General features: G+C 42.7%; 1 protein-coding gene across 10 annotated transcripts in view; it reads left to right on the top strand.

Annotated features, from left to right (window-relative positions):
- The first annotated feature begins 4,504 nt into the window (after positions 1-4,504).
- Positions 4,505-12,894, top strand: part of TBC1D9 (TBC1 domain family member 9) — a 123,569-nt gene continuing 115,179 nt past the window's right edge. For 9 of the 10 annotated variants that reach the window (XM_025268099.3, XM_006079246.4, XM_044930457.2 and 6 more), the window contains exon 1: positions 4,534-4,677. In XM_025268099.3, the coding sequence (XP_025123884.2) occupies positions 4,548-4,677 (130 nt within the window). In that variant the 5' untranslated portion in view covers positions 4,534-4,547. Of the gene's footprint in view, positions 4,678-12,894 lie in introns of all 10 variants that reach the window. The other variant, XM_025268097.3, reaches the window with a different exon arrangement.

The raw sequence follows: 12,894 nt of genomic DNA, 5'->3' as shown, positions 1-12,894 counted from the left end.
TTACTTTGCCAGCAAAGGTCCGTCTAGTCAAGGCTATGGTTTTTCCAGTGTCATGTATGGATGTGAGAGTTGGACTCTGAAGAAAGCTGAGCACTGAAGAATTGATGCTTTTGAACTGTAGTGTTGGAGAAGACTCTTGCGAGTCCCTTGGACTGCAAGGAGATCCAACCAGTCCATTCTGAAGGAGATCAGCCCTGGGATTTCTTCAGAAGGAATGATGCTAAAGCTGAAACTCCAATACTTTGGCCACCGCATGCGAAGAGTTGACTCATTGGAAAAGACTCTGATGCTGGGAGGGATTGGGGGCAGGAGGAGAAGGGGATGACAGAGGATGAGATGGCTGGATGGCATCACTGACTCGATGGACATGAGTTTGAGTGAACTCCGGGAGTTGGTGATGGACAGGGAGGTCTAGCGTGCTGTGATTCATGGGGTCCCAAAGAGTCGGACATGACTGAGTGACTGAACTGAACTGAATCTCTTGAGTGAATTCTCTTTGCTGAAATTAGAACTGAATTGTCTACTGACCTGACCACCCCTGGGACTACTGGGTGATGGAATAGTTAGTAGGACTAGTGTTTTGCAGCTCTTACCGCCTTACTTCCCAGAGAACATGGGCACTATAGTTGAGAGGTGGGGAAGGGCAGAAATAAAGTATTTAAGACTCCATGGTATTTTCAATGGTAGGCAAGTCCCTAGCAGACAAAGTAGAGGATTTATTGGGCAAAGCGTGAGGATAGGGAGGCAAATACACCACTGTGAAGGTGAAAAAGACAGAAAGATGGAAACATGTAGGAATCAGGATGAGAGATGTCAAAGACAAATTTACCATCCTCACAGTTTTGCTTCAATCAGATTTGTCCACTAAGTGGTAAACCCACTGATTGCTGCAATGGGCCCATCAGAACTCTATTGGAGTAGAATTTTTCCATGGGAGTGGGGAAGGAGGAGGGGGGAGATAGCTGATACAAAGACTGTGAAGTCATTTACCCCTATCTTATCTAGGTGTCTGTTGAATGCTTCTTTAAGTGGTTTGAGACAATCCTTGGTCTTAAAACCAATGAAAATGAGTTGAAAGCTAAAAATACTCACCTATTTTTCTGAGGAACTGGTTGGATTAATTAGGTTCTCTATCTGTCATTTCTAGTTCAGGGGTATTTGATTTTTTTTTTTTAAACGAAGCTACATTTTAATAAGTGAGCAGTTAACAGCCTGAGACCAGCAAGCTGCCATAAACTCCCTGTAATTTCTTTGGTTCTTTGCAATGTTCTTTTACTATGTGCGTGCATGCTCAGTTGTATCTGACTCTGCAACCCCATGGACTGTAGCCTCCTAGTCTCTTCTGTCCATGGAATTTTCCAGGCAAAAATACTGGAGTGAGTTGCCATTTCCTCCTCCAGGGGATCCTCCTGACCCAGGAATCTAACCTGTGTCTCCAGCGTTGGCAGGCAGATTCTTTACATTGAACCAGCTGGGAAACGGAAGCCCTGATTTCCTGGACAAAATGTGCTCTAAGTCATCAAAAAAAAAAAAAAAAAAAGAAAAGAAAAAAGCCAGAAAATAGCTAAGGACTTAACTGTTTTTCTTCCTTCCTCTTGGTGTTCAATCTTGTTGTCAAAGCAAATTTTTAAAGTTTTTTTTTTTTTTTTTAATTATTAACTTTACATCTTAAGCTTTGTGATGACAGAGATTTTGGTATGTTTTGTTCACTTGTTATCCCTAGTGCCTAGAGTTGAGAAGACACTCAGTAATTACACTTTGAATGAATCAGTGAATGAACACAAGAATTATATAAGTAAATACCACTTTAGTACCAATAGATTAAAAAGTGCTAAGCTAAGATCACACTGTAGGTCTAGGGTAGAGACGTCAAGCTACAACTTTGAGCAGTATGATAAGGACACTCTAAAAAATGGTATGACTGCACTGGGACTTCCCTGGTGGGCCAGTGGCTAAGACTCCATGCTCCCAATGCAGGAAGCCTGGGTTCAAGCCCTGGTTGTTGAACTAGATCCCACATGAAACAACTAATACAATGAAGGCACTTGTTGGTGTTTTTAAGTCTACAAGTCCTGTCTGACTCTTTTGGGACCCCATGGATTGTAGCCTGCCAGGCTTCCCCCTCTGTGGGATTTTCTAGGCACGAAGACTGGAGTGGGTTACCATTTCCTACTCCAAGGGATCTTCCTGACCCAGGGACTGAACCCGTGTGTCCTACATTGGCAGGCGGATTCTTCACCACTGAGCCACCAGGGAAGCCCATGAAAGCACTTAGTTGAGTTTTAAAATCGCTGATTTTAAATAAAAGAATATCTATGGAAGCACTTCAAAATATTGATATTATATAAATATAAGATTAATACAATTTTACACATGTATGACTTCCAATCTGATTGGTTTTTTAAAAATTTGGAATCAATTTTTATGACTGAAGTCGCCATACCTTGACCAGAGGTGCCAAATGACATTTTTGAGTCTATGTTAAAAGTATGACATTCTCACAAATGTCTAGCAATCTAAATGCTTCCTAAAGAGGCAGGTCAGTCAATGTGATAACCTAAAGAGAGACTTCCGCTTCTTGAGAGCCCACGGACTAGGAAATCAACAGGTGCAGAGGCAGTCTCATTAAAATGTCTGCTGCTGCTGCTAAGTCACTTCAGTCGTGTCCGACTCTGTGCGACCCCATAGACTGCAGCCCACTAGGCTCCCCTGTCCCTGGGATTCTCCAGGCGAGAATACTGGAGTGCGTTGCCATTTCCTTCTCCAATGCATGAAAGTGAAAAGTGAAAGTGAAGTCGCTCAGTCGTGTCCGACCCTCAGCGACCCCATGGACTGCAGCCTTCCAGGCTCCTCCGTCCATGGGATTTTCCAGGCAGGAGTGCTGGAGTGGGGTGCCATTGCCTTCTCCGCATTAAAATGTCTGGGATGTGCCATTTGGCCATTTGCAGGAATTCAGCAGTCCAAGTGAGAGCTGCGTAGGCAAAAAATGTGAAGTCCACACAAGAAAGCCTCATTTGAATGCTTTGCTCATTGGGAAAAGAAGTCCCTAGAATTGTCCAACTTCCACAACAAAATAAAGCTTACTAAATTCCCATCACCCGTCAAGAGGACACTCTTTGCTGAGCTATCTACAGATTTTCTAGGTATAAAACTGAAGTGAAAAAAAGGTCATCAGATAGGTAGGTGGATCTGCTGTGATCACTACAAAGAGACTTGAAATACCTGGGGAAAGCAAAATTGTCTAGAGATAAAGATGGCCTGGTTTGTGTGTCTCTAATTACAATGATTCTTTTAAAAAAATTAAATCCATTTATTAAATGTGGATAAATCCTTGAATCCTGCCATATCCGGTCCTCGAAGCGCCAAACGCTTCATATAGGGACAGCTGTGGGGTGAACTAGTTGCTCTAAGCTTTGGGGCTGCTTCCAACTTCGCTATTTGCTCAAGCCCTACAGGTCAAGGAAAGAAGTGATGTAATGCACTTAGCTGGGCCATTTTAATTACAATGGAATGGAGTGGGGGCGGAGCTACAGGCGGTGACAAGTTTGGCGCATGACTTGCCTAGGGATGCAGGCAACAAAAACACCAGCAACCATTGGCTGCGTCCACTTCCGACCTCTGTCTCTAGCTCCAAGTCTGGAAGCTTGAAACACATTTCTTGGGAAGAGGGGTGGCGCCAGCTTACAGATCGTCAACCATAAACACACACACACACACACGGCGCGCGCGCACACACGCCCCACGGAGGCTGGCAGCGTCCTCGCTGCTGGGATGGGCGTGGGGCCGAGTGCTCGCCACCCGGTCCCCAGAAGGTTCGCCCGAAGCCAGCTGCAGCGGCCTGGTTCGGCTCGCAGGGCCCGCGGAGATCTCGCGTCCGCAGAAGCTGGTGTCGCCGGGGCTCGCTCCTAGCGAGCCGCGCTGTCGTCATTCATTCGCAGTGTCCGGAGCGTCCTTCCAGCCGGGAGCTGGGCTTCGCCGAGGGTGCGAGCGGCCCCCAGGCGGAGTGTTCTCGCGCCGTGCCCTGGAGGGCTCTGAGCGGCTGGAGACGCCGGCGGCCGGGACCCTGGGTGGGCGCCGCGGGAGCAGCCGCACCCCAGCCCAGCTCCGCCCGACCCGCGGGGCAGGATCAGCGCCAGTCGCCCGCAGCCCTGCCAGCTGCCAAGCCGGATCCCGCGGCTGAGATACACCACTTCCTCCTCCTCCTGCTCTCCTTCCCCCTCCTCTCGCTCCTCCCGCTGCCGTGGGCCCCGACCCGGCGGCGGAGCCAAGGGGCCCGGGAGTCTGCGGCCGCGGGCTCGCGGGAGGCGGCGGCGCCGCGGAGAGGATGCTGCTCGCGGCGCCCGAGTCCTCGCCGTCCTCCCGGGCCGCCCGCAGGGGCTTCGCTGTGGCCCGGGCCCCGCAGGCCGCCCCCTGGTGAAATCGCTCTCCGCCGCCGCACCTAGCTGGCGGGCAGGCGGGCGGGCGCGCGTGTACCCGGGGCTGCGCGCCGGTGCGTGCCGGACCCGACCCGCCGCCCCATTGTAAGGGAGCCCGCGGCGCCAGGGAACATGTGGGTGAACCCCGAAGAGGTGCTGCTGGCCAACGCGCTGTGGATCACCGAGAGAGCCAACCCTTACTTCATCCTGCAGCGGAGGAAGGGGCACTCGGGCGATGGAGGCGGCGGCGGCGGACTGGCGGGTAAGGACCTGCGGGTGGGGGGCCGGGAGCTCTGCGGCGCCGCCCGCGGTCCTGGGCTGCGGGCACCCGAGACGCCGCCCTGTCCCTAGGGGTTGGGCCGCCCGCCCCGCTTTGCTGCTTGGAAAACATCAGGAGATGTCATATTCAGACTGAATGAGGTGCTTTTTTTGCTAATCCTGTCGGGCGACGGGGCCCTTCGTGTACCGGGCGCCCCGTAAGTGGGTGATGTTGATGAGAATGGAGATGAGAGAGTCTGGGGTGAGGGGAGCACCAGTGCTTAGGAACTGAATGCTGTACTTCCCGTATGGGCAAGAGAGGTGAAGGACAGTTAATTTTTGCTTCATTCTCTTTACTGGTAATGGCAGGATCAGGTATAAAATGCTCTTTTGTTTCCAGGGAAGCAATCAGTAAAGAGCTGGTGTGGTCATTTCCTATGTTAGTTATGACTGAAGAGAAAAGGAAAAAGGAAGGAAAAAGGAATATTGTTTTTGTTACACCTAATTAGGCATAACAAAGCAAGTTATCTGGTTATAAAGTAATTAGAAGTGTAACTGCATTTTAACTGTTTTAACTTAATCACTTCCGCAAACCCCCTCACGAGGTATTTTTTATTGTGACTAGTACTAAAACCATGCCATCTAATTCCAGTTTGTAAAACCAGACCCCTACCCTCTATCCCAAGAGATATCAGAAAGGTCTCCCTTTACTAACTAGTTTGGGTGGCGGGAGATGACAGATAATCTTGAACTCATACTGTACTAGAGAAATCGGACCCTTCCCTCTGTCTGTTGGTTAGAATGAACAGAATAAGGATATTTTTTACAATGAAAAAGTTAGCAGAAGAAACAGGAGAGTGATTGCAGAAAAGAGATAAACCTTGATCTCTTCAGAGTTCAGAATACATCCCCCACTTGGAGCTATTAAATTGTTGCTTTCCAAAATGCCTTGCTATAAACTAAAAATTCTTGACATAGTATGTATTTAGTTGTGATTCTAATGTATGAACTGGTTTTCTCAAGGCTGAAGTTCAAGGGTCACACTGGACTGTAGCTACTGGTTTGAAAGATCTTGCTACTGCATCAGATCACCTCTAGGTAATCTGATTTTCGGGCACTTTTTCTGGGGAATCTGCAGAGCTCCAGATTGTGTTCCAGAAATTCTGACTAGTGTCCTAGAATCAGAATTTTCCAGTTCATTTTGTAGAACTTGTTTAACAATATGTATTAATATGAAACTTGCATATTTAATATTGGTATCAGCCCAGATTGTCCTTAAAGTCTAAAGCAGCAATGTAGATAGTATATGTTATTAACAACATCTCCAGCCTGGAGATAACCCTTTTCACACCATGAACTACTGAGTATTTATTTTCTAGAGTCATTTGCAATAGGTTATAAAAAATAAGATGCAAAGTCTATCTTTTCTTTAAGAGTTTGTTTTTGATGTGGACCATTTGAAAAATCTTTATTGGATTTGTTGCAGTATTGTTTTTGTTTTATGTTTTGGTGTTTTGGCCTCAAGGCTTGTGGGGTCTTAGCTCCCCTATCAAGGATTGGAAGGCAAAGTCCCAATCATTGGGCCACCAGGGAAGTCCCTAAATCTTTTTCTAGTTACCGTTTTTACTGTGTTCCCACTAACTCTTGGAGCTACAATTAACTGCAGTCCACTTGGACTCTCATCATTGATGACTTATTACAGATAGATAAACTTAACTTCTAAATTGAGAAATTATACCTGTTAACAGTTACTGCTAGAATAATTGAAATCAGTAAAAATATTCCTGTCAATAAAGGTTATTTTCAACCAATATAGGAAAAATGTTTCCCCAGATAAATTGGTGCCACATCAAATGAAGCAAGGACATTTTAGAAATTCTTGTATAATGCGTAGTATTCCATTTCTAATGTGGGCTCATTCATGCATTTATTAACTCACCATATCATTTAAAACATTGGTTAGTCACTTCTGAAGTACCAGTGTCATGAAGCTCAGAGCCTATTGGGAGAAGACAGATGCTGAGAAAATTGTCCTATAAATTAATATAAAATCGCCACTGTCTCAGCAGAAAACAATCTAACCTAGTTCAAACGAAGAGAGTTTAGTGAAAAGGCAGCTTGGATGGAGGCAGGGTTAGCAGAACCAGTGAAAGGTACAGAGAAGGTGGCAGGAATGATGCTGCTGGAGACCAAGTGAGCCCAAGCCAGGCAGGAACAGTTTGGGCCTCCAGAGGAGCTACCACCCCCAAGGACAGAGACCCAGCAAAAAGGGGCGTGGAGGACATGCCCAGCTTCTGTCTTCTCCCTGCCTCCAAGTTTCTGCCGTTGCCTGTCATCTGTGGGACCCAATAGAAACTGGCTGGATGGGCTGTCCTGGTGATCTAGGATCAAGGACTCAGCCTCCCAGGGATGGATTGGGGAGATAGGTGCAAACTGAGAATGACCAGCACTGAAGTCCAAGCAGAGGAATACCATGTTGGTTACCCCTTTCCTGGTGGGAGTGGGAGGAAGGAAAGGTTCCCTGTAGAAATGACACTGGAGCTGAGAACTGAAGAAAGAAAATCAGCCTGTGAGAAGAGGAAGGAAGAGCAAGTGTTGGGTATGAGTTATTGGAGATTTTCTGGAAGATCTCAGGACCCTTATGTAATGTGCATTATCTGGAGCAGTGCTGATCAAATGCATGATGGGTGAGTAGGTAACCTGAACTAGTCAGAAGTACTCAGTGGTCCAGGGTGCTTGGTAAGATGTTAGCACCAAAGCTAAAACAATGGGCCACAGTGAGGATACTTCCCTTCCCCCTTAAGAGTATTCTCTTTTTGATTCCAAACAGTATACATAGGTATTGACATAATGAGTTTTTTTTTTTTAGATTGTAGATGCATTTGATTTATTAATCCCCTTTAACTGAAATTTCATACACATGTATGCACAAAATAGAGATGCAGAGTGCAATGACTTATCCAGGTAACATCTTGTAACCAACACCAGTATAAAAACTGGAACATTGCAATGCCTCAGAATTCCCCCACGTGGCCTTCTGCCAATCACTGCTCATCATCGACCGAAGGTGAAAAAACAAACGAACAAAAAACCTATCTTGATGTTTTTTTGGTAAACATTTCTTCATTTTTCTTTATAGTTTTTGTGACAAAGAACCTATCTCTAAATACAGTGTTTTGGTTTTGCTTGTCTTTTTTTGATCAAGGAATGAATGGCATCATGGATTATGTATTGACATGTGTCTAGATTCTTTGTGACTGGAATTCATTTCCCCATGCTGTGTGGAAAACTGTTAGCCAAATTTATCAACTGTTCTGTTGGAGGACCTTGGATGGTTATTTGGGGTCTGTGGATAAGGTGGCTGTTGTCATTCTGTTGCACAACAGGCCAGTTAACCAAGAGATGAGGTGTTGAGGCAAGGAAAACAACCTTATTCAGAAACGTGGCTGGCAGACAAGATGGCAGACTGATGTCTCAAGATAAACATCTGGGTGGGGTCTGGAATCCAGTTCTTTTATGGGACAGAAAAGGGGAGGAGTTGAGGAGTTAAAGACTATTGTCTGGCAAGTATCTCCTGGAATGGCCAACCTTAGGGAGGGGAAGTGTTAATCTCTTTAGGCAGAGCCACAGGGTTCCCTGAGGCAGGTCATTATGTATGATTATAATAACAAAAGCAATGAAAAGCAAAGAGACAGATCCATCGTGGAGTCCTAAATGGCTCTTCCTTGGAGCAAGTCTTATTTGTGTTTTTGGGGGCCTGTGGACACGCACCCAGGGGAGGAATTGTCAGCTTGTAGGTTGTGTGCCTCATCAACTTTAATAGATAATACCAAGCTGTTTTCCAAAGTAGTTGTACGAATATACTCCCACCCGCAGCAAATGGGAATTTCCCTTGCTCCTTATCCTTGCCAACATTGTCAGTCTTTGTAATTTTAGCCTCTTTTTGGTGGTTTTTCATATTGTGGAGTTAATTTGCTTTTTCCTTACTGATGAGATTGAGCACCTTCTCGTTTTGTGACATGATTGTTCAGGTCTCTTGACCACTTTGCAATTGGGTTGTTTGAGTTTTTTTCTTACTGATTTGTAGGTATTTTAAAATATATTCTGAAAGTGAGCTCATTGTTGGCTGTACATGTGGTACAGTCTTCATTCAGTTGCTTGCCTATTCACCCTTAAGGATGAAAAGATGTTCTTAATTTTAAAAAACCAAGTCCTTAATAGTCTTTTTTTCTTTGTGGTTAGTGTTTTATTACATCCTGTTCAATAAGTCTTTTCTTACTCTGAGGTTATGAACATAGACTTCTATGTTATCTTCTAGAACTTTTGGGGATTTTTTTATTTTTTCTTTTCTGGCTGTACTATGTGGCATGGAGAACTTCCCCAACCAGGACTCAAACCTGCATCCCTTGCAGTGGAAGCACAGAGTTTTAATGAGTGGGTAACTAGGGAAGTCAAAGACTTTTCAGTTTTAACCCCCCCAATTTTTATTTACCCCCAGATTTATTCACTGGGAATTAATTTTTGCATACTGTGTGAGATAGGGTTAAAGTTTTAATTTAAAAAGTATTTATGGACATCCAGTTGCCCCAGCACGATTTACTGCTAAGTCCATTCTGTTCTCATTCCGTTCTTACAAGATAGCCCCTGTGGGGCTACCGTGTTCGTAAATCAAGTGCTCCAATATGTGGTTGGCTCTCTAGTCCATTTCTTTTGTTTGTAAGAATATTTTTGCACCAATAGCACACCGCAGTTTTATAACAGGAGTTTATATTCATCAGACCAAGTCCTCTTATCTTGTTCTTTACGAGTTTCTTGGCTATTCTCTTTCACATTTACAGAACATTTTGGAATCAGCTACTAAGTTCCACCAAAACAGAACAACAGCAACAACAAAAATTTACACTGTTGTGATCTTGATTGAGATTGCGTTGTTTATAAATAAGTGGGCAAAATTAATATCTTTATAATGTTGAATCTTCTGGTCCATGAACATGGTATTTTCCTCTATTTAGATCTTTCAAAATTTCTTTCAAAGATATTTCATAGTTTTCTCTAAAGGTCTTTCACATCTTAGGTTTACTACTAGATATTTTATAGTCTGCTGTATATTGTTTCTTTAAAAAAATTTTTTTCTAAGTTCTTTGCTAATATATATATTTATTATATTTGCTAATATATATATAAATATATATTTTTTAAATTGACTTTGTATCCAGACCCTAGCTAATTTATGAAGTTAATTCTAGTTATTTATATATATATATATGTATGTAGGAAATGGAAACCCACTTCAGTATTCTTGCCTGGAAAATCCCACGGACAGGAGAGCCTGGTGGGCTACAGTCCATGGGTTTGCCAAGAGTTGGATATGACTGAGTGACTAAACACGCGTGCATATATATATTCTTTTCAGATTATTTTCCCTTATAGATTATTACAAGATATTGAGTATAGTTCCCTGTGTTATACAGTAGGTCCTTGTTGATTATTTATTTTATATTTGCTGCTGCTGCTAAGTCACTTCAGTCGTGTCCGACTCTGTGCGACCCCATAGACGGCAGCCCACCAGGCTCCCCGGTCCCTGGGATTCTCCAGGCAAGAACACTGGAGTGGGTTGCCATTTCCTTCGCCAATGCATGAAAGTGAAAAGTGAAAGGGAAGTCGCTCAGTCGTGTCCGACTCTTCGCGACCCCATGGACTGCAGCCTACCAGACTCCTCCGCCCATGGGATTTTCCAGGCAAGAGTACTGGAGTGGGGTGCCATGGCCTTCTCCAATTTTGTATTTAGTAGTGTGTATATGTTAATCCCAAACTGCCCTCTGCCTTTCCCTTTAGTAACCATAAGTTTGTTTTTGCTGTGAGTCTATTTCTGCTTTGTAAATAAGTTCATTTGTGTCCTTTTTGGGGATTCCGCATATACGCGATGTCATGTGATATTTTTCTTTCTCTGTCTTCACAGAGTGTGATAACGTGTGCATACATCCATGTTGCTGCAACTGGAATGAGTTCGTTCTTTTTTGTGGTTTAGTAGTATTCCGTTGTGTATGTGTATCACATCTTGTTTGTTCACTCGTCTGTCAGAGGACATCTAGGCTGCTTCCGTGTCCGGCCTATTGTCAATAGCGCTGCAATGAACACTGGGGTGCGTGTATCTTTTCAAATTATACTTTTCTCTGGATATATGCCCAAGAGTGGTTTTGCTGGATCGTATGGTAACTCTTTTTATTTATTTAAGGAATCTCTGTACTGTTTTTCGTAATTTTACATCATTTTTTCTTTTCATTCAAAAGGAGTTCTTATCCTTAGTTTGGCAAAAGGTTTTAATTGTATGTGGATGCTGAATTGTTTCAAGTGCTTTTCTATATATATTAAGGTCATCATTTGATTTTTCTCTTTTATTCTGTTATTGTGTTGACTTATTAACTGATTTTTCAGGTGTTAAATCAAACTTGCATATATAAAATAAATCCAACATGGCTATGATGTTATTTTTTTGTATGTTCATTAATATCACTTGCTAATCTTTTATTTAGAATTTTTGAATCCTAATAAGTTAGTAGAATAGTCCTATAATTTTTCTTTTTCTTAACTTCCTTGTCAAATTTTGGTATTAAATTATACTGACCTTAAAAGTAAGTTGTGGAGTTCTGGAAGATTTTGTGTGAGAGTAGTAGTATTTTACCTTGACATGTTTGGCAAAACTCACAGGTGAAGTTGTCTGGCCTTGAAGTGTCCTTTTAGGGTTTATTGAATGGTATTACAGCATTCAGATGTTTAAAACTTTTTCTTTTATTGTCAATTTTACAAGTTTATTTCTTGTAATTTTTCATCCTAGATCTTCAACTGTATTGGCATAAGTTTGTTAAAGATATTCTCATGTTTTTAATGTCTGTAGGATGTACAGTGATAGCCTCCTTTTTTATTCTTGACATTGGTTATTTGTGCCTTCTTTCTTAATCTTTCTAGGAATTTATCAATTTTGTCTTTTTGTAAAGAATCAACTTCTAGGCCTGTTGATCTTTTTTGTTTACATTTATTTTCTACTTCATTAATATTGTCCATTTATTATTTTCTTCTTTCTGTTTCCTTTGGGTATATATTGTTATTCTAGTTTTTGAAAATATTAGTTAATTGATATTCAGTCTTATTTTCTAATATATACATTTTAGATAATTTTCCTTCTAAGTATGGCTTTACCTGCACTGACTTCAGTGCTTTGGAATTTAGTTAAGATTTGTTTTATTTCCTGCTGAAGGTCAATGTTTCTAAGTGTTACATGTTGTGCTTGAGAAGAATAATGTGTTCTGCAGTTGCTGGATAATTGCTCTATTTATTCAGTTGGCCAGCTTTGCTGCTTGTGTTTGAGCTTCTCTGATGGCTCAGCTGGTAAAGAATCTGCCTGCAATGTGGGAGACTTGGGTTCTATCCCTGGGTTGGGAAGATGTCTTCACTCCAGTATTCTGGCCTGGAGAATTCCATGGACTGTATAGTCCATGGGATCTCAAAGAGTCAGACACGACTGAGCTGCTTCTGTTCAGTTCTTCTACTGTAATTATGGTTTTAGACCATTTGTCTTTGTAGTATACTTCCAATTTTTGCTTTTTATGTTTTAATACTTTATCTTTAGGACTGTATACATTTATAATTGTATATTTCTGGTGGATTGAACATTTTATCATTAGGGAGTGTCTATATCTCCAGAATTGCTTTTTGCTATATCATTATAGTTAACGAGAGGTTGATTTGGCTAATGTTTGTATGGTTATCTTTTTCATATTTTTACTTTCAGCCTTTCTGTAGCCATTTATTTTAGATGTCTTTTATAAGTAATGGATGTTGATTTCTTTTTCTTAATCCAGTTTGAAAATCTTCACCTTAATTGGATTATATAGGCAATGTATTAATACATGTGACTTAGGTTTAAATTATCTTATTTCAGTGAGGTCGCTTAGACTCGTCTGACTCTTTGTGACTCCGTGGACTGCAGCACACCAGGCCTCCCTGTCCATCGCCAACTCCCGGAGTTTACTCAAACTCATGTCCACTGAGTTGGTGATGCCATGCAACCGTCTCATCCTCTGTCCTTCTCTTCTCCTGCCTTCAATCTTTCCCAGCATCAGGGTCTTTTCAAATGAGTCAGTTCTTCACATCAGATGGCCAAAGTATTGGAGTTTCAGCTTCAACATCAGTCCTTGCAGTGAATATTCAGGGCTGATCTCCT

The sequence above is a fragment of the Bubalus bubalis genome, chromosome 17 (genome assembly GCF_019923935.1).
Source record: "Bubalus bubalis isolate 160015118507 breed Murrah chromosome 17, NDDB_SH_1, whole genome shotgun sequence".
Taxonomy (NCBI): domain Eukaryota; kingdom Metazoa; phylum Chordata; class Mammalia; order Artiodactyla; family Bovidae; genus Bubalus; species Bubalus bubalis.
This window is presented reverse-complemented; position numbering and strand designations above follow the sequence as displayed.